This window comes from Puccinia triticina, chromosome 14A, assembly GCF_026914185.1.
Source record: "Puccinia triticina chromosome 14A, complete sequence".
Classification (NCBI taxonomy): Eukaryota; Fungi; Basidiomycota; class Pucciniomycetes; order Pucciniales; family Pucciniaceae; genus Puccinia; species Puccinia triticina.
Window position 1 is genome coordinate 3,520,039 of NC_070571.1, and position 22,440 is coordinate 3,542,478.

A 22,440-nucleotide genomic window follows, 5' to 3' on the forward strand; every position below is an offset into this window, starting at 1 on the left:
TAAGTTGGAGTGCTCAGATGGACAACTTGTAACGTGGTCTGACGCCAATTGGGGAGGCGAGTTCCAACGTTCCACATCTGGTTTTATCATCAATTTTCTGGGGAGTCCAATTGCCTGGATATCACGGCGCCAGAAAGTCGTTGCGACATCAACTTGCGCGGCGGAATTCATATCCATAGGATCAGCGGTGGATTTTCTACTTTTCTTAATTCCCATAGTACATTCTCTAAATATCAATCCGGATCTAGTACTCAAATGCGACAACAGGGCCGCTGTTTTGGTATCAGACAACAACGCTTTGAAAGGAAGAATGAAGAGCTTGGAGCGGAATTTTCTTTGTCAATGATGCGGTTCAAGAACACAAAATCAAACTTGACTGGGTTTCAACTGCCGACAACATTGCCAATTTCTTCACCAAACCTCTTCAAGCAAATCTCCACTCAATCTCAATGAACAAAATCTTTAAATAAAAAAAAAAAAAAAAAATTGTTTCTTATTTACTCCATCTTAAATACCCTCTCAGTTGTCATTTTTTTTCCTCCTCCTTATATTTCTTTTTCTATATATTTGATTGAATTTAGGGTGTGGAGTTTGAGGGGGGGTGTAGTAGTGTGGGGTGTGCAAACTCCACATTTGGAGTATGTGGGAGTCAAGAGGAGGACGGAGGGAGCAATGGATAGACAAGGGTTTTCTCAGATACAACAAAACATGGGCCATGGTGAAGCGGTGGATGGTACAAACAAGCCGAAATCGTCGCAGGGCCGATCGATCAAGTGGAAAACAATTCCCCGGATCAAATAAGGTATGAAAGATTGACCAGCGTTGGAAAAAGCGGAGGTGTGTGCGTGCAGGGCAAAGCCAATGGGACTGAGCCGGCAATGGGGTAAGTTGGCCTGGACTGGGGGCGCGTTTGATCGGTCAAGGCAGGGGCCGGCGGCGCGGTTGCTTTGGCCGGAGGGGCTGCGGGGCGATGGCCCCAAGCTGATGGGCGGGGCCCCCAGAACGCCGGGATTCGCGGCGCACGTACTTGCGCGCCCGCGGGTGCAACTTTGATTGCCTAGACAAGCTTGGAGAGGCTGAGGAAGCCGCGGAGGGCATGGGTGAAAGGGGTCGAATCAGTGGTTGGGCGCAGAAAGTTATTTAAGATCTTGAAAATAACCTTGATGAACGCCGCCACCGGTAGATACCCATCAAAACTCTATTGGGAACAGCCACAAGGAGTGCAACCAGGTCATCAGCAACAGCTTCTCTGCCGTATCTTGCGCCAGCGGCCTTGCTAACCGAGCCCCATATTCAGCAGGAATATTTCTGTGAATGGAAGTTTGCTCAGCTCTCTCATTGACTGCTGTAAGATGGTGCCCGCATTCAGTTGGATTTTGTGAGCTTGAAGGACAACAAGCAAGGCGTACCAAGCTTGGGTGTTAAAAGCGTCAAGGCACACAGAAAACAAGGGCAACTCACGTCTTGCTTGGTATGCTATCTGTACCAGCGGTTTCAAGCAGGCGGCGCACAATTCAGCAGCGCCCCGCGCGCTCTTTACATCGCCCTTGGTTGGTATGTATTGTAAGGCCATAGCTTCGAATCCGCGATGTTGCAGCGCGCTGCTTTCAAAGAGGTGATAAGAAGACTTTACAATAAGTGGGGATCATATACCGGCAAAGTGGCCATTACTGCGTCTAAGGGGGCTGCTGCGTGTAACATATCTGGAACTACACTGCACTCATTGGGAGGTATAAGGCTATGGACAGACTCTGTTCGGGTCTCAGTTACAATACACAATGCCCAAGGAGCAACACTCTCACACATCCATAGACTTTGTTCTTTACATCCTCTCCTTGTTTTTTGCTCAGAAAACAAAAAAAAAAATGATGTTTAATCAGCCTTTTCTGATGTAGGTTTTAATTTCTTTTTTTAATTTTGCAGCCTGAAACTGAACATGTTTATCCTTGATTGATAGATTTGATTAATTGAAAGAAGTTAGCAAAGTTCAAACAGGATCCAACCATTGTTATGTGATGGCTGTTAATTTGATATTTTCTCCAACTTTCTTGGGACTGGTAATCTTTTGAAACCGTTTTCCATTTTTAAATTAACTTCACTGATTTTTTCTCTTCTTGTCACATTGACAGTGGTACAGCAAACCATGAGGTTTCTATTTTGTTGGATTTTTTCTATTTGGGCATTATGTCAAAATATCTACTTACTCCAACTGGTTGCAACTTGCAACAGAAACAAGAAGAAAGAAATAAAAAGAAGAAATGGCCCAAGATGCACAAAATGCACAAAATGTATACAGACTTAGTTGGCACACTGCAAAAAACTCTTTGCGCACTGCACAGTACACAAAGGGTTGTTTGCAGCATGCAAAGCAAGTCCAAATATATATATATATATGAAATTATTGCTGGCAATTAGCACATCATGCTATCAGTATGGAGGAAAAGAATAAGACAAATCAATCCACATACCAGGTAACTATTATCCAAATGAATCAACTATGTACATATAATTTTTTTCAACTTGGGTACTGCTGGTGATTTGTGAACTTCTCTGCCCTTCCTCTATCTTCTTGTCTGATTTTTGTGTTGTGTTGTCAAAAATTTGATCTGCCTTGATGAAAACTTTTTTTCCTTTCTCTGTTACATAAATGGAAGTTTTTCACTTTTTTTTTCCCTTGGTATATATAGTTCCTCTCTGAATTGTTCATGTTCTATCTTAGGCCCCGTTTGGCTGCCACGTTATACGTCATAAATGGTCGAATTTATGACGCGCGACCCCCGGGGGTTTCAAAGTTTTGGTGGCAACGGGGGGCAAACTTGGGTTGCGGCGTCATAAATTCAACAATTTATGATGTACTAGAGTCCAAGGCGGCTACGCTGCTGCACTTTCAGGGTTCCAACCTCCACCTCCATTCCCTTACCCCCCGTATCCCACACCCCAATACTTGCCCAAAACCCTGACCATTGGCAATCCCTGCCCTTGTTGACATTACAGCTCCCACTGCCACTGTTCCACCAGGAATACAACTTACAAACCCAAAGCTATGAACCCCACATCTTTGGGTTGCATTCTTTTGTAGATCTTCAATTCAAACTGTGCCCAATCACATTTGGACCTCAGTTTGCAGCATAAAATTTAGACATTATTAGCTTAACTTCTCATCATCTCAATTAGTAAGTGGACAATGAAAGTCACAGTTTCATGGTCCATTATGAGCCCTGATGTGTTCTCAATCAAGACCTTACCCTTAACTAATTGGTGTATTAGTTTCTGGACAACACAAATTTTCCTTGTGGGGCTTGAATAATAGGGAACGACATTTTTTGATTCAATCTTGTGATTGTCATAGTGCTGGGTGTCCTTGTCCTTCAACCGGCAACCACAAACAGATATTGCTGGACATTGCCCAGCTGGAGGAGGGGGATGCTAGGTGTTGGCGTGTGATAAGGGCAAGGATGATGAGCAGCTTCAAGGCCAGTGTGTGGCTGCGGATGGATTCCTTAGCCTTCTGAGCGATGGAGCCTTTGAAAGACACACAAGGGCGCAGCGGCCGTCCAGTTGGTTGTTCCTGCCGCCGAGGGGAGGGCGAAGGCAGCCATGGCAAATACTGTTGAGGATCAAAAAGACGATGGCCCAATAATTACCATTTTTCTTGTCATCCCTGAACCTCAGTAGTTTCCATGTATTCTGAGGCGCGTCCCAGACAACGTCAACAACTCGATGACCAAGCTGCTCACGTCTTTGTTTTTGTCTATTTGGTTGTTAAAACATTGGTGGTGTCAGTAATCACAAAAAGCTGTGTTATTTGCGCCCAACTTTTGGCAGGAATCACACTCAACTCCATCCATTCTTCATCGGACATCTCGAGTGTTTCAAAAAACTGTTTCCCTTCTCTCCGCAATTCATCATCAGAACAAATAGTGTATTTGCATAAAAGTCTGCCTCCTCTGGGCCGTCTGTTAAAAGGGAAAACACTGAGTTCTAAACGGAAGTCAATTGAGTTTTCAAATGGTGGCTTCCATTTTAATCTACAGAAGGGATGTGATGATTGTCAGTAGTATGTCCTTCTGATGTATATTTGATATGCAAAACAGGCTAATACGTCTTAGGATCCGTCCCTATTTGGGAAGGGGCCGTTGCGCTGGTAAAAAATCAGAGGAAGATCCGCACACAAACAATAACAAGCGCGACACTGCTGGCAACAATGTTCCGGGCCTCGAGCTGCCCCCCAGGGAGCATCCTGGCAAGCTTCCGTTTCTCAACCTCCGTGTTGTTCATTGCCCAAATCCACAGGCCAATGACCGCCAGGGAGAGCAAACAAGAGGGATGACAGCTGCTTGTCAGGCCCAGGAAATACAATACAAAGATTTGGGGTAGCAATCTGAACAGGGTATTTGTATGAGACTATGAGTACAAAAGAATACAAAATCTTGGTAAGTGTCATGGTCAGCTGGACAAGTCCTGAAGGGAAGTATGCAACTTTAAAGCTCTTCATGAAGCAGTTCAATTTCTGGCATTTGGGGGACAGATGGATTGGCGGGGGTGGGTGTCAGCGGAAGTTTGGCAACGGCTGGGGGTAAATTGGGGGATGCAAGGCTTGGGATGAAAGCGACTGTGTAGGTGGTCACAGCGGCAGCGGCGGCCTCTGCTGAAGCGCCCAGCAGGACATCCTGCGCGCCAGTTGAGGCGATGGCAACGGCGGCCTGCTTGTTATTTGTGATGATCTGAGCCGTCGTTGGAGAGAGGAGGGTGGGAAGCAGCGAGACACTGCGGTCCAGGATCCGCTTTTTGAGGATGTACAGACACGCCAGCACGAAGAAGGTTGAGGCCCTCGTGAGTAGGATCCGGTCGAGCTGATCGGCCCTTTGCAGCCTGCTGATCAGCGCCTGTGAGGGCTTTGTCAGCTTGCCAAAGCTCAAGTATTGGTCCGGGGTCAGCTGAAGCGTGGCCATTTGTTGTTCTCAATATGTACAAGGAATGGGATGAGCAGTCTAAGTAGCCCTGTGCAGAGAGAATGTGTGTGGGAGGTGACTGACCTATTAAATGGGGGGACATCACCGAGCGATTGAGTTCCTGTTGCATGATCTCAAGCGTGTTCTGGAGCAACTGGGTGACATGAGGCCATAGACGGCCAAGGTGGCTGCTGGGGTTCTATCAAACCAACACAGCCTTTTCTGTCTGCGGTTGTCTTCATCATCTGCATTGATGACAAGGCAGGCAGCAGTAAAGGTCAAAGAGTTTTGTTTGCTATGAGTTACCAGTAAGAGTCTGTGCGAGACGGAGAGGATGGTCCTCAAAGGCCGGGCGTAATGGGCAAGGAGAAGACATTGATGAAGAGGATTTTGGCAAGACTCCCTGCCGGCGTCTCATTGCAGAATGCCTGGGCACTGGCTGGTTAGGCTTCAGGGGTAGTTACAGTGGCTGTACGATTGGAATTAGCGCTGTACATCACCTGGCAACGGTCACAGTGGCTTTCTGGGCCATCCTGGGCCAAGGTGATGATGAAGCGGTCTGCAATCACAACATATTGAGCATATAAGGGGGCATCTCCTGCACCAAGTTTTATGCCCCAGGTGATCCTCCCTGTTTGTGCATTTGCAGAGCACTGGGGGTGATCCTCCCCCTCCCCGATTGCACTTGCAATTGGCTGAGGGGTTTCCAGCCCCGACTTTTGCCCCACGCACTTGCGCCAGGCTGAGCGGGTTAACACCGGTCTCTTTTCACCTGTGGCATGTCACAGGCTGGGAGTTTGTTAAATCCTTTGCTTTTTTTGTACATATATTAGTTGATTACAATATGCATTGTTTGTTTGTTTATTAGTTTAGCTTGTATTTTTTTTTGATTGCTTGTATATAGGGGAAACCCTTGAATTTTTTTTTGGCAAAACTGTGGTTTTAATAAACTCAGATAACGCGGCAGCCAAACGGGGCCTTACTCATTTTGCATTCTTATCTTTGTTCAACTGCATTCAAGTGTACTATTTCCATAAATATACAGATAACAATAACTCAGAAACATTAAGAGAAATTCTTTAGGTGATGGACCAAATTATTGACAAAACCTTTGTTCAGGTGTGCCTGCTGTGTACACTCATGTCTGCCACAAGCAAATAGAAATTTCAAGTTAATTTTCCCTGCTGGAAAAGGCGGTTTGATATAACAAGGATCAATGTGAGCCTGCGCGCAAACCAAACACCATGCAAGCAACAGTATACATTGGGCATGTTGGCTCACTCCAAATTTAATTGCAGATACTTACCTACATGTCCAATTTTTTGTTTTTAGCTGTTATATTATGGATAATTGCTAGAAAAAAAACATTGGACATGTAGGTATGCATCTTCAATGACATTTGGAGTGAGCAGGGCTGTTTTGAGCTTTTGACGCTATTGGAAACGTGAGCCTGCGCTCAAACCAAACACCATGCAAGCAACAGTATACATTGGGCATATTGGCTCACTCCAAATTTCATTGCAGATACTTACCTACATGTCCAATTTTTTGTTTTTAGCTGTTATATTATGGATAATTGCTAAAAACAAAACATTGGACATGTAGGTATGCATCTTCAATGACATTTGGAGTGAGCAGGGCTGCCTTGAGCTTTTGACGCTATTGGGGTGAGCAGGGCTGCCCTGAGCTCTCAGCGCCCTTGGGATTAGGCTGGTGGCACACATCTTGAAATGAGGCAAATTTACAGGGAGAAGTGAGCTGGGACTAGGCCATCAAGAGTCCATTGATTATAATTTTGCCACTTTTACAAAATAGTCAGATTCATCAGGATTCTTCAGTCTTTACTGTTTCTGATACTTGAAAAATTTGTGAATTTTTCCTTATAAATTTCAATAAGAATGCCTTTAAAGTTGTCTCAGTGAACCATTTTATTAGGGGGGGTTCACAATAGGATAAAAATAAAACTTTAGACTGGATTTTAACCCCTTTATGAACATTTTTTTTTAAAGATTAAGAGGTTTTTCTGGTTGCCAGGGGACACCCAATTCTGTACATCTTGCCAATTTCTCAAATTTTGTTGTAAAGGCCTTAAAATTGGCCCTAAAGTTTTATTTTTATCCTATTGTGAACATCCCTTTCAAAAGGCTGACGGAGGAAAAAGAAATGATGTGTGGCTGGAAATCCTGGGCAAAAAAAAGGGTAAGCACAAAATCTGCATGGATTTTTTGGGCAGAACCCTGAGCCTACGCACAAAACCAGTATGAATGCCCTTTGCCCAAATCTTGGGTTTTTGGTTACTGCATCTCTCGGGGGGTTTCCAGGGCCCCTACCTTGCCACCTTGCGGCAGACCTTGGCTTTGGTGCCGCACACACATTGATTTTCTAAACCAAACAATCCCAAAATGCCAGCATTCGAAGGACGGGGCGGAAAGAAGAGAAAGAGAAACCAAAGACCAAAAACACCCTCATCCGTTTCCCTAAGCCAGTCACTCAAAATTGAAAGAAATCATGCACTCAGGTACACATCTGCAGCTCCCCAAGTTAATTCCCCAACTATTCCGGTGGCAGGAGGCCCAAACCAAGAATCTTCCAAATCTTCTGATCATCAACAAACCAATTTCAATAATCTCAATATGAATCATGACGATGAAAAAGAAGAGAACATTCTTCACCCCCCCAATTCTTGTGTGCAGCTGCTAGCCGACTACTTCTGAACGGAGCATTACGAAAATAAAAAGATAGTGAAAAATCTAGAGGAGCTTTGGTCCGAAGTTTATGAACAGATGTTTTTGTATTTCCATGATTGTGCAAACAAGACTTTGCATTGGGGAGACCATTTGTGCTGGAATAAAGATTGGAAGCCGCAATGTGGATGTCGAGATCATCGAACAAGAGAAGTGGTCCTGGTTGATATTTTAAGTGTGTTCCATCAGATCAAATTGCTGCCAGTTTTGACTATACACAAACTTGTTTTTTATTATTTTAATCAATTGAATTTGTAAAATTCACAGCCGTGTCACACTCGTGACACTTGCACACTTGCCATCTCTCTTCCCGTAATCCTCCAGTCATCCATCGGCAGCTCATCCGACACCCTTTCAAACCTCTCATCAACCATTGACCATTCTCGATCTACTCAACTCTATTCACTCAACCCTTCTTCACTTCTCAATCCCCTTCTTATTTTTCTTCTCTTCTCTTTCCAACCAATCCCTCCGGTATTCAATCTTTCAATGTCTGGTGAGATCTTACCTCAACACTTCATCAATCTCCTCTCGACCTCGTCAACTGATCACCTCTCTTCTTAGCCTATCTCATCTTCAGCTCTCTTCCTTCCTCCATACTCACCTGACCATCCACCTCACATGTCCCTGCTCATCTCAATGTTGGTTGTCTATATCTCAATCTTATCTCTTCTTGTTATTGTCTTCCTTTTCTAACTGTTCTTCTCAAAGTGTGTCGGCTTCTATTTAGGCAATAAATTCGGTTCTCAAAATCTTTTACGGTTAAAAGCCTACGACCAACGAATTTATGTCAACGGAAGCCGGCGCAGGACAACAGGTACCCGATATTCAGATAACTGATACAACCAGGATGGCGGGTTCATCGAATAACAATGGCTTCCAACAGGCGATGTTGAAAACGGCGCTAGAAACCACGCCGCAACTGTCGGAAGAAAACTACTCAATATGGAAGGACAAAATGATGGCACTTCTAGAGCTACGGGGAGTACTCACCGCACTCGAATCACAGGCTCCAAATCTCATACCTCTAGAGGCCGACATTAACGCAGAGCTGAAACTCCTCTTCATATCGAAGATGGATAGCGTGACACACAACAATATCGTCACGGCAGACAACAGAAGATCGGCCAAAGACCTCTGGAAGGCAATCAAGGATCGCTTCGCCTCCGACAAGTCGGCGAACAGAGCCAGGGTGTTCAATGAATTCCTCTATGTCAGCTTCAAATAGGACGCCCTGGAAGCTTTTGTCACTGATATCAAAGTCTTGATTAAGAAGCTTGTCAACGTTGGAATCGATCTACCGCAAGACATCCTTGCATATCTCATTCTCTTCAAGCTCCCAGACAGTCTCCAACTTCTCAAACGACAAATCATGCACTCCAACAAAACTCTCACAGTTCAATTTGTGTGCAATCACCTCACACAGTTCAACAATGAAAATCAAGCCAAAGTTAAGGAAGGGTCATCCTCCAATCAAGCGGCTCTAGTTTCAACCAGAAATCAAAAGCCTAATCGATCCAATGAAAACAAAGGAAACTCTGGGACAAACGGAGCAAAGAGATGTACCCAAGGGTATCACAATCCAAAACAAGACTCAAATCACACTGCTGACTTGTGTTGGCATCTTCACTCCGATAAGGCACCAGAATGGTGGCAAGAAGCTCAAGCGAAGTATCAGGCTAACAAGAACGTCAACTATTACCTGTCGCTGGTCACGCTCTGGACCAAAATCGAAAATCCCAAGTTCAAGATTGTACTAGACAGCGGAGCATCCGTTCACATCTTCAATGACACAAAATTCTTCGATAGACTTGAATTAGGTGACAGAGACGTGATCCGAACTGGAAAAGAAGGTGCCACACTCCCGATCAAGGGAGCTGGACGAGTAACCCTACAGTGGGGAAACTCAACAATCTCGTTTGAGGATTGTCTCTACGTTCCTGACATCGTCATCAACCTCATCAGCGCTGGTGTACTACTAGAAAAGGGCTGCGAAGTAAATGCGAAGTTGAATCACTTCAACGTCTCAAAGAACAACCTTCCTCTCTTCAAAGGGACCGTTGAAAATCATCTCTTTGTGGTGGAAAACCCGGACGCCGTAGGAGGAACGGTCAAATACTCTGCTCACTACACCAAATCATCAGCTCAGTCTCTCAGATCTATCCACGAAAAATTTGGTCATGCGTCTCTACAACGCCTAGAGCAGTTCATACCAAAATCAATCTCGAAGGCCGAAAGAGACAACTTCGAGTGCAAAGCGTGCGCCCTCTCCAAGATCACCAAACAATCCTTCAAGGCAGAATCAGAGCCAGCATTGAAAGTCTTTGAAAGGATCCACCCCGACATAATTGGACCAATCACTCCCAAGTCAAAAATCCATTCCAGGTTCATTCTCACTCTCGTCAACAACTTCTCCGGATACTTGGCTGAATTTCCTCTCAACAAGAAGGACAACACCACGGAAGTTTTGATCAATCTTCCCAAAACCAAGAACAAACAACTTGGCTACTTCCCCAATCTCATATGCTCCGATGGAGGTGGAGAATTCACGGGGAATAGGTTAGTCGACTTCCTTGACAAAAATCACATCCAAAGGCTAATTTCCAAACCCTACCATCCTGAACACAATGGTAGAGCGGAACGAGCCAACAGAACCATTGTTGAATCCATGCAAGCTACTTTCAGAGCGTCTGGCATCGCGAAAAACTACTGGCATGAAGTCGTCAAGTCATGCTGCCTGATGCTCAATCAGATCCCTCAAAAAGGGAATACTCGTTCACCTTGGGAGATTGTACACGGCAAATCACTCCCAGAGTCTTTTCTCAAACCACTAGGAACAACAGCGGTAGTCTTGAACATGAATAGAACCAAGGGAAGGAAATTCGACGTGAAAGGTCAAGAGGGCCTGCTTGTAGGTTTCAATGTCCTACTCCAGTCCTACAGAATCATCACTCAAGGAGGCGGAATCATTGACTCTAAACACGTACGCTTCCTCAAACTACCTCAATTCATCCAGAAAAACGCAGATTGGGAGGAATTCTACCCCAATAAGTTCGTACAGCCGGAAAATGCGGCCCCCGAAGAGCGGAACCTGGAACGCAAATCAAATGAAGAAGATCCTGAGCCGTCGAGTCAGGAAGGGATCAACTCCCAGCATAACCAAGACAGCAATGACCTCTCAGACTCAGAATCCAACACCGATCTCACTCAACTGCTCAAACCTCAAGAACCCAAACAAAGACCTGTGGATCCTCCATCTAGGACACTTAGAGACCAATCAACAATCAAACCCCCAGTGAGATTTGGTTTCCATCATTACTACGAACCTAACACCTTTGAATCAGCAATACGATGTGCCGATGAAAAGTTCTGGAAAACGGCGATCAAGAAAGAAGTCACATCAATTGAGAACCACAACGTGTGGGAAAATCACTACGATGAGCCTCCTAATCCACTCGATACCACCTGGGTCTTCAAAATCAAAGACAATTGTCACGGAGACCCAATCAAACACAAGGCTAGACTTTGTGTGCAAGGATTTGACTAGATTGAGGGTGTAGATCACGGGGAGACCTTTGCTCCAATGGGGAAGGTATCAACACTAAGAATGATACTACTGTACGCGCTTCACCAGAACCTCTCAATCACTCAATTCGATGTTCAAGGAGCATTCCTCCACGCTCCACTGTCAGAAGAAGTCTACATCAAAACCCCTAAAGGAGTCAATCGAAACTCTCCTTACCTCAAGCTTAAGAAGGCACTGTACGGTCTGAAACAAGCACCTAAAAACTGGTACGAAACCTTGGCCTCGTGGCTCGAATCGGTTGGGTTCCATGAGTCAAACTGCAACCCTTGTAATTTATACCTATGCAAAGATGGAGTCTCAAGGCTCTTCTTCCATGTGGACGATCTCATTCTCGTTGGTTCCGGCAACAACTTCAAAGAAAAATTTGAGAAACAATTCTCCAACTCGTCCTGCCACGATCCAAACACGATTCTAGGCATGAAATTCGAGAGAATTGACAGCAAAATTCTTCTCTCTCAACCCAAGCATATCAAACATGGCCTGGAAGAACTCGGACTTCTCAATTGCAAGCCGTCCTTGACTCCACTCACACCTAATCTCAAACTGAAGGACGCAACAGACAAAGATCACGCGCTCTTCAAGAAAGAAAACATCAATTACCGATCTGCAATCGGACTCATGAACTACATTGCTGGTTACACTCGCCCAGACATCAGCTTCGCAGTGTCAAGTCTTGCTTGTTACTCTATCAAGCCCGGCATGACTCATTGGCATGAAGTCAAGAAGTTCTGGCAATACATTAGACACACTCGGGACCTGAAACTCACTCTTGAAATTCGTAAGCCTGACTCAATCCTGGAAATCTTCAGCGATGCCTCGTGGGGAGACGATCCAGTGCACAGAACTTCTCAGTCCGGCTATCTCTGCTACTTATTTGGAGCCCTCGTCTCATGGAATAGCTGCAGACAACAAAATGTCACCTATTCTTCCACCGAAGCTGAACTCAATCCGCTCGTCGACTCTTTCCATGAAGGAACCTGGTTGAAGGCCCTTCTATCAGACATTTGGAACCTCCAAGTTGACACCGCTACTCACTATATCGACAACAAGGAATTGAACGATTGACTGATGATGACAGATGAAGACTTCAAGGATAAATTCGCAAACTCACACTACATCGACAACAAAGGCCTTGACGACAAACTGAAGAAATTCAGCTCCAATCCGAAGACTCGCCATATCGACCTGAAGACAAAAGGAATTAGACAGGAGCTCAAGCACAAGAACATCAAAATCATTTTGATCCGGACTTTCAACATGCTAGCCGATGCTCTCACTAAAGCGGCTACCAAGTCTTCAGTTACCAATCTCACTAAGTCCGTTGATCCTGCTTTCATTCATCCTCAGGTAAAATCTCTCCAGCCACGGGGAGTGTAAAATTCACAGCCCTGTCACACTCGTGACACTTGCACACTTGCCATCTCTCCTCCCGTAATCCTCCAGTCATCCATCGGCAACTCATCCGACACCCTTTCAAACCTCTCATCGACCATCGACCATTCTCGATCTACTCAACTCTATTCACTCAACCCTTCTTCACTTCTCAATCCCCTTCTTATTTTTCTTCTCTTCTCTTTCCAACCAATCCCTCTGGTATTCAATCCTTCACTGTCTGGTGAGATCTTACCTCAACACTTCATCAATCTCCTCTTGACCTCGTCAACTGATCACCTCTCTTCTTAGCCTATCTCATCTTCAGCTCTCTTCCTTCCTCCATACTCACCTGACCATCCACCTCACATGTCCCTGCTCATCTCAATGTTGGTTGTCTATATCTCAATCTTATCTCTTCTTGTTATTGTCTTCCTTTTCTAACTGTTCTTCTCAAAGTGTGTCGGCTTCTATTTAGGCAATAAATTCGGTTCTCAAAATCTTTTAGAATTAACTTTCCTTTACCAGGCTGAAAGCAGGCTAGTGTGTCATTCTGCAACTGGCAGCCAGACCAGGTACGACTGATCCAAATGGGGTACATTGGAGATGCCCCAAAATTTCCCAGGACGGCATTCTCTATTCGACCCCTACAGTTTCACTACATCATGTGGAAGCACAGTGCTGTTGCAATCACACCATTTGCAAAAGCACTTGACGAGTTTCTTGATATTAACAGCTCACTTATACTGGTTTGTTGGTCTCATTCTGATGCAGAAACATCTTATACTGTGAGTATTCTTGCATACCAGTTGCCACCATCCAATTTTAAATTGATGGTTATTTTGTCGGTCCGTCAATGGAGAAAGACACTGTCATCATCTGTGGATGCTTATTGGGAAATGCTGAGACAAGAACAGCTCCTTTCAGAAGAAATGCTGCAGATGTCAGCCTTGGATCAATTGGCAGACATATGTTCAAAGTGTTTTGGACCTCCGGTTGGCGGTAAAAAACCTCACAAGCCGGATTACATTGTTTGCATGGACGGCAACTTTCAACATAGGCAACATGAGGCTGCCAGCAACAAGGTTCTACCTGTCAAGACACCTGGTCTTTTTGTCAAACCGGAAGATGTTGAAGAAATGCAAATCTCTATGAATGATACCAGGATTGGCAATGTAGGAAATACCGAATCAACTGTGAGTCACAACCAAACTTCTAAAATGCACACCCCAAATTGAACTGATTAGCATTTAGGATTGCTGCATCAATCAACATACAGCCGCCAATGATCTTTGTGGGAGCAACACATGGAAGGCATGTGATGACACAGGTACATTTGGAATGGCATGTCAACATGACCAGATACTGTGACTAATCAACATTGTGAGGAGTGGTGAAAGGTATTTACCTGTGATTTATCATCCTTGTGGCAATGAAGCTGATATTTTATATCAATTGATAATTGTAGAGCTTATTTTCCTATGACAATGATCCAATTTCTCCTCAAATCAACTGTAATTGAAGGACAGGTTCCCAAGAGATGCGCTTTTCTATATGATATAGGATGCAACATAGAGAAGGAGATAGTAAGGGTATGTTTTAGTCTTAGATCAAGATGTCATAAAAATTATCTAAATGGTGATTGGTCGGTTGATAAAATGCTGAGTGTCATTTGATATAAAAAAATTCAAAAATGATCAAACTTTTCCATGAATGCAGAGGGACCAATTTCCTGAAGAACAAGCCCAAGACCAGTTGATGTTTGGCACAAGTGTATTCCATTCATACGTGCATGAATGGTCGTGCCAGCTCAAATACAACCCAAGGTTAAATGAAGGTTGGGGTATGTCTGATGGGGAAGGCTTAGAGCGTGATTGGGCATATTTATCTCCACTTATCAGCTCACTTGGGTTTTGCACAAAGAATCATTGCCTTTCTGCATTACATTTCCGGGCAGACCACCATAACCAGGTTGGCAACATGCATGCAGGTAAAGCTCGGAATCATCTGCATTTGAAACTTTACAAGCTGATTTGTTATTGTCTCAGTGAAGTTACTATTAGATTGGGGAAAAACCATAGAGGACTTGTTGAAAAATGCCAAAAATGAACTCTTGGAGATTTTCGAAGTACATGGGCACACAATCAAATACCTGCAAGGCCAATGGATCCGGCAGAGAGAGTGTCAGATTTCCCAAATGGCCAGTGAATCTGAGAAAGATTTGCAAAATCAGGTTGAAGAACTGGTTGAATTGGAGGACAAGCTCCAAGAAGCACAGTAAGAGCCAAAATATTCCACTGCAGCAAATGATTAAATTTTTACTAAAAACTTCATGCTGCATATCTGGACAGTGAAGAGATGCTTCAACTTCGCAGAAGGCAACAGAACAATCCAAACATTGCGCAAGGAAGACAGATGGGTGAAATTTGCAACACTTTGGTACCTCTGGAGCAAGAAATCAAACGGATTATAGAAGAAATTGGCTCTGATTTCTTCAGTAATCTAGCGGGTGCTTCAAGTGAGTCACTGAATAACATGGTATGGCATGATCATAAATAATGCAATTTGACTTGCATATAATTCCTTCAGATACTCAAAAAAGACACTTAATCAAGATGAAGGTTAGCAAGGCCAAACTTTACGAGGCCAAGGTTGGAGTTTGTGAAATACAAAAGAAATGGGATCAAAGAAGATCAGGTTAGTGAATTATATATCTGATTATAGGTGAGTACAGCTTGATGTGGACAAATTTTGCAGGAACCCGTGTGCAGGCTTGATTCAAAAAGATTATGAATTCAAAAACAAAGCTCCTTAGAAGCAAGTGGGTTTCCTACAATAAGAAAGCCAAGGATTACAATACACTGTATGTGCCCAAAGCAACAATGGCAACACCGAGTTTGGAATCAGTCAAATCAATGGACTTAACTGACCCTTTCTGGAATCTTGCGTCCTTAACTCATCCGGAGGAGCCATGGGCAGTGGATTTTAATGTGCAAAGGGGCATTTCAGCCTACCTGACTCAAAGTCGTTGTCAAGAAGAGCTGGCACGAATCTCAAGGGAGGCCAGACAAGCCCTCAAGTGGGCAATTCACAAATCTTCCAAGCTGGATGAAATTTTGAAGTTTTTGAGAAGAGGTGATTTCATAATCTTGCAATGTGGGAAATACATATATGTTAAGTTTACTTACCCATTCCAAAATTTGACCTGTGTTGAACACAGATGATTGGTCTCATACCAATCTACCGGAAGCAGCAGTTGAATTATCCCTCAAAGAATTATGTTCCAGACATAACCTTTCAACATCGGGGCTGGGCTCAGTATATGCCAACCTTGCCAAAAAACACTGCCGAGTGTGGATGGCATGGAATTCTCATTTTTGCCAGCTCCTGATTTGGAGCCAAAAGTACCTTTCCCCGGAATGGCCAGAAGAAACTAATGTTGGACAACAGTGGGATCTTGTTATGCATTTTTTCAAATTGATCTGGGAAGAACTTGCAAAAGTGGACTCCGTGATTATGGAGTTGGAGGACAATGGGGATTACAAGGAGGAGGAGATTTTACAGCAGGAAGAATTGCAGACCCCTTTTGGAATGGGTGGAATGGATGGCGGGGAAGAAAATGAAATGGGGCTGTGAATGGAATAGGTGGCCTGGCTGGGGGTTTGGGTGGTGGAAAAGCAATCTACTTTTGTTGCAGTTCCATCATTTTATTCTTTGCGAATCCAAAATTCGAATGCCAATGGGGTCCCAATCAATGCAGCCCAGAATAAAAACAAGCCCACCTGGGAAAAGCAGGAATCCATGCGCCCCTGCTTATACGCCTGGTTTGCATGGGTCCCACAATATGGTGGCTGGTTGACTTATACGCCTCATTCCCCACCATGCAGCGCATTCCCAGGGTTGTGATTGTTAGTTGGGCCACCAAGAATGTAAAGCTGCCAGCCGCGCTGAGGTGTATTGGAATGTAAAAGGGTGGGCTGCCATTGGCAGTATTGGCTTACCAATTGGAAATGCCCCTTAATTTTGCCTTTTAGTTTTCTTCCAGTTCCGTCCCTTAACTTGGCTTTCTTTCCAATCTTGCTGGTAATGAAGAACTAGTGGTGGTAGAGAAGTGTGGACCAGAACATGTTACAACCATCCTGAATGAAGTGAAAATTGACAGTGGTTCTGGGCTGTGACGGACCTTCAGCCTTATCTACTGCGGGCTCAGAGTCCCCTGGACAGGGTGTTTCAAAGAGGCAACACAAGATCATTTTCAGATCAAGACAAAGAAGGAGGAAATGATTGGAGTGAGGGAACCTACAGGTTGATGTGCCCTTGCAATCGCAGTTATTCTCGTGCACCAACCCGCCGGACATCCGGTTGAACTTTGCCGTCCGCTTCCAGCTTTAATCTGCCTTGCCCTTGTCCTTGGAACGACGTGCATGGGCCTGGACCACGTTATTTGAATGGTGGAATTTTTCAGATTGTCCTGGGCCCCGACCAAGTGATTTGAATGGCGCCATTGATTGTGTCCGTCCTGCTTGCCCGCCTCAACCTCGTCATTTGAATGGTGCAGTTGATTGGGTCCGCCGCATGCCGGGTCTCTGTCCGGGGATGAAGGCGGCAATTGGTGGACCCCGCCCTCCAACTTGCCAAGTGTGGGGCCTGGGCACAGCAAATTGACCCCATTTCCTTTGCAAGCCCCCTGTAGACTCGCGCTTAACACCCAAGGCCCAGCGGGCTGTCCGGATTTTAACCCACATCAACCCAGCTCAATTTCCCTCCGCACAGCTACATTCCAAAGCTTGCACCTAAACTCCAAGACCACTCAAAGATATTAACAAGGCTGATTTGCCTTGGGTGTTCCAGTCTTCAGGATCTGTTATGGACTGCAAAGATTTTCACAAGGCTTTGGTCCTTTTGTGTAGCCAAGAAAAACACAGCTACTCTAGATCCAGAGTAGAGTAGCAATAAAAATAGTGGGAAAAACCCTGCTTAAAGCAGTAGCAAAGCACATCCACAGCTAATGAAAATTTTAACTGTGCGTAGCAAAGCAGAGTTTTTTCTTATTTTGCTTTAGCATAGCAGCTGAATTGGTGCTTTTTGAAACTTTTTAGTGCCATAAGTGGGGCAAATGGGGATGCTTTTGTGCCAAAAGAGTTGCAGGAGAGTGGGAATTTCTGTGTAAAAAGCTATAAAATTACATTTTCCTACTAACCTCAGCGCAACCCTTATAAGCCATTCTAAAATGGCACACTATTTCCAATAATTTGATAGCACAAAATATATGCATCATGGAAAGATTCCTGGAATTTTTGGACTTTTTGGGTGAGTAAAAAAAAAAGATATACAATTGACAGTAATTTTCCTACTAAGCCCTACGCGCACCCCTTATAAGTCATTCTATAATGACACACAATTGCTTATAGTTTATAAAATAAATTATATACATTATTGAAAATTCCCTGAAATTTTCAGACTGTTTTTTTCAAAACGTGTACTGTTAGCAATCATTTTCCTACTAATCCTACTGCAGACCTGTTATATCTTGTGTTCTGATGACACACTATTGCTAAGAAATTCAGGGGGTGCAATTAATGTATAAATCTGAGTTATTTAAAATTTTCATTTCTCTAGTACATGGGAAAAAAAACTTATACATATTAAAAATAGGGGCTTATATTTCCACTTTTGTATCTGTTTTTTGCATACCTCCTTTTCTGCGTGCATACCCGGGTTTTCTATATTCATTTCTAGGCAAAGCAAATCATATCAAAGTTCATCTAAAATGATGAAAGGTGTCAGCCTTAGAGATACAACAATTATCCTAAAATCTGCAAAAACTTTTAAATCATTTACAAATCCTGAAATATTATTGAATATTCAGAATCCTTGTGTAAAATTAAGGGGGGTCACCCACTCAAAGTAACCCCTCATTCCTACTCCTTCATACATTTTTTCACATGTGTACATATAGCCACAAAGCGCTCCAAAGAGCAGGAAAACTACATAAAAAATTATTACATAAATTAAAATACATAAAATTATATTAATGAGTAAAATTCCTTTCCCCCGTGAAGCAAGAGCCACGGGTGAGATGTACACATAGTACAAAGTGATATTACACTTCATATTAAGCTATTTCACGTGACAATTGGTTATACAAATGTCACGTGTGGGAGTAAGGGAAGTTGTGTAATATTTTACAATTAAAATACCCATAACAAAGGTGGAATACACGTCTATTCTTGGCATTTACCCATAGCCAAAACTAATGGGAACTTTTCAGCGCTCTCAATGACCACTCCAGTATTTAACGAGGTTACTAGAGGCCAAGGCGGCTGCGCCGCTGCAGGGTTTAAAACCCTGAAGACCAAGAACCATCATATTCTATTATTCCTTTTGAGTAAAAGTTGAGTTAGGGGCAAGATGGACGTGATAGGAAGGGTAATCTTCAGTTAACACAAGGCAAGCATTGATGATCTGGTGTTGTGCAGTTTGATTAAGACTTGGGAAATTTGCCTTGTGATTCATAAAAAGTGAAACATGCATTGTGGATTTTGATCTGAAGAAATTCAATCTAGATAGCAAGCAGAGAAACCATAACACATCCATTGGTGGATCAGTCAGACTTACATTTGGTGTGGGAAGGGGCAAAGTATAGACACCTATTAATGAACATTGCCGCTCATTTCAGTTCCTATGTGGAAAGGTTAATGAATGGGTTTTCATAGTATGCAAAAGTGATGTATGGAGGTTTTCCATACAAGAATCATCAGTCAAATGGAATTGCTGTCAATATTAAACCCCAGGCTCTAGAGGCCAAGAATCATTTGTCTCTGGTTTGAGCATCTGTGTGTCAAGTCCCCCAATCAGCGCCATCATGCAAGCCCATGTATGATATTCATGAGCAACATCTTCTTCATGTAATTGCTGGTTTTCTTGTTCCGGAGTTGGATCAGCCTCCTGAGGGGGTACCCTCAAGCTCCTCAATTCATTGCGCTGTTGGATATTGTTCTTGTGTGCGGCAGTTTTGACATGCTGGCGCCAGTCCTTTGTCCCTCTTGCTTGGGGACACGGTACGGCCGTGGAGGCATGTGGCTGACCGCAGGGCCATACTCACCCCAAAGCACCCCCCTGACCTCTGGTCCTGCCGGCGGCCAGCCTCGGCGACGCCATGATGAAACCGCGGGTCGCCCCCCCTGCCGAGGTGGCGTAGGGGTGCTAGATGATGGCATCTCTGGGGCGATGGCAACCCCATGTCGCAAATGAGGGCGCCACCAAAACTGGTGGTGCCCCGGTTCATGACAGGGGGCCGTTGTGGTGAGATCAATCAACCATCAACAGCGTCAAAATAGTATATTTTATATAATAAAGTAAATTACACACTACATATTAAATAACTTTAGTACAAATATTTTACGCTAAATCTTTTCACTCAGATTTCACTTCTTTTTATCACCCAGAAAACCTGTGATAGTCCACTCAGCAGGAATCAATCACGCCACAAATTAGCACAGTAAATTATCAGTTTCACACTCACTTATACTGGGCGCACAGCCACTTCAGTCAGTTTTGTTTTCACACATATTTCCCCACAATGATTTTCATTCACATGTTGGTAAATCTGATCTTAGACATGATTTTCATTCCTAAAGTAGTCATTTTATTTCACATTACACCAATTTCTTTCACACTACATTAATTTATTTTCACACTATGTTAATTTCTTTTTCACACACTGATTTCTTATTTCACACTACATACATTATTGCACATCACAAAAACCGCTCTCAGACAGGTTTTCATCTATAAAAGGAGGCCTTCCTTGCCCCTTCCTGTTTCATTTTTCCCCATGCTTGCACTAAATAGTAATATTAAGAGATTACTTCCGCATTCATCACTTTATTATAGTTAGATTATCATAGTTAAGATTTAGAACATAAATTTAGAAATTGATAATTATAACTTGCCCTTGATAACAATCTCAATCACATCATTTATAACATCTCTTTATGCTCACAAAACCTGGTTTTTAGGTTCTGAAAAAGCTAGATAATTAGATTGCGCCACACTAAAATTCTTAGTGTAAACTTTTTCCAGAGCTTATTTAGGAAGGCAGCCCTTCAAGCACCTTTAGCCTAAAATTTTCTGGTTTTTGCCATTATTCCCTTCCAAGCTCAGATCACGCCTTGCGTAGAAGTTCCACACTGTCACAATGACTGTGGGTCTTCATGAGCCCCAGTGGCGCCAATGTGGCGCCTGCACTGCTGTTGCGCCGGCTGGGCGCCCCGACATTGGGCCTGCAGAAACATAAACTGGCCAGCCGGCCGCCCAACCAAAACAGACCAAAACCCACAAGCTTGGCTCCATCTGGGCAAATGTTGTTGGCTTAGGGCTTTCTAGGATGGGATGTCCACCCTGGGGCCACCAGGCAAGATGTATCTTGCCCTTTTTTTTGCGGCTCTTGAAGTTTCACCTCACTTTGGTGTTTCCTCTGATTCATTGTACATACATAGTTTTTTATTATTATCTGCAATAGTCTTGTCATAGATGAGCCGAGTTCTGGACTCTGATTCACAACTACTGAAGCTGACAGCTCCGGTCCAAAGCACCATGTACAAATAGAATACCCGCCGTCAAACTCTATTATTTACATTTGCTTCAAGAACATTTGTGATTGTCAATGAAAGCCGCCGTGGAGGGGAAACCATCTTGGAACCAAATGTGGTTGCGGATGCTTGCAACCGCCACTTGTGCTCCAGGGATGCAAGATGTCAGCGGGTGTCTGGCGTCATTAGGCCCGGTCTGACAGTCAGTCTGACCCGCTGAAAATTTTGACCTCACAGGGCGGGCTGATCACTATCTAATTCCGGGGTGGTCCAATGTCTTGTACACGCGACAAAATTCAAATGCAGCCATGGACTTGGTTGTGCTGATGCATCTGTGCAGTTCATATTGAATGTTACAGCGGCTGCGCATGGTAGCTCAACACGTTCACAGCCTGAGGAACTGTGAAATTGCTGGGTCTCAGGTAATCCAGCGTAGTCGGCCGGCCAATTGATGGAGGACACAAATTTTTCCACTTCCTGTGGGCCGCCGACAGACAAAAACAACGCAGTGCAACTCTCACTTGACTTTGTCAACGTTCAGTCTGTCCCGATAGAAAAAGAAGCTGGTGCTGTTGCAATCCTCAACACCCACCTATAATGACAGAAGAAGTCGACTACACCCCCGGTGCAGAAGCACGGCAGGGGACGGTCGACGAGGCTTGTCCGACGACGGACCCCCCCCCAGCCAGCATGTACGGCCCAACTACGGGTCCCGTGACTGGTATTTCCAACGGCAGGGTTGATCCGTCGTTTTCCTGGGCCTCCCAGGCGACCGTCGCAACCTGCCGTCTCGAGTCGGCTGAGAACAACGGCAAAGGGCGGGCATCCTGCTGTCTACCTATGACACCTGCAGTCGCCTCCGACGCAGGACGGAGGGGGCCACCGCTTCTGCCTAACAACGGGCCACCGCATCTGCCCAACGACGGGGTGAGCCACCTTGCCTGTCTAAAGACGGAGGGTCCCCACTCCCGCCGTACAACGTGCGGGCCTTGCTTCTGTCGCACGACGACGGAAAGGCATCCGCTGCCCGTCAGCAAGGTCCATCTCCGTCCAACAAAATACCGCCCCCGGCAAAGCGGACCTGCTCGTGCGTGCCACACGACCGATTTAAATGCCCAGGTTCCGGACCTCTGATCCATTTGTATGTACATGTAAAGAGCGTGTGGTGCAATTCAGAGCAGAGAAGAAAAGAA

The 22,440-nt window shown here is 44.4% G+C and overlaps 2 protein-coding genes across 2 annotated transcripts; one reads left to right on the top strand and one right to left on the bottom strand.

Moving 5' to 3' along the window:
* Positions 1-4,481: 4,481 nt before the first annotated feature.
* PtA15_14A324 (uncharacterized protein) lies at positions 4,482-5,082 on the bottom strand (the record flags this gene model as incomplete). The annotated part of the gene is made up of 2 exons (XM_053163028.1): positions 4,482-4,960; positions 5,037-5,082. 2 exons carry the CDS (start codon positions 5,080-5,082, stop codon positions 4,482-4,484), a joined length of 525 nt encoding a protein of 174 aa, XP_053026995.1.
* Positions 5,083-21,372: 16,290 nt separating this feature from the next.
* On the top strand, positions 21,373-22,381 carry PtA15_14A325 (uncharacterized protein; the record flags this gene model as incomplete). The annotated part of the gene is made up of 2 exons (XM_053163029.1): positions 21,373-21,411; positions 22,016-22,381. 2 exons carry the CDS (start codon positions 21,373-21,375, stop codon positions 22,379-22,381), a joined length of 405 nt encoding a protein of 134 aa, XP_053026996.1.
* Between the last annotated feature and the right edge of the window lie 59 nt (positions 22,382-22,440).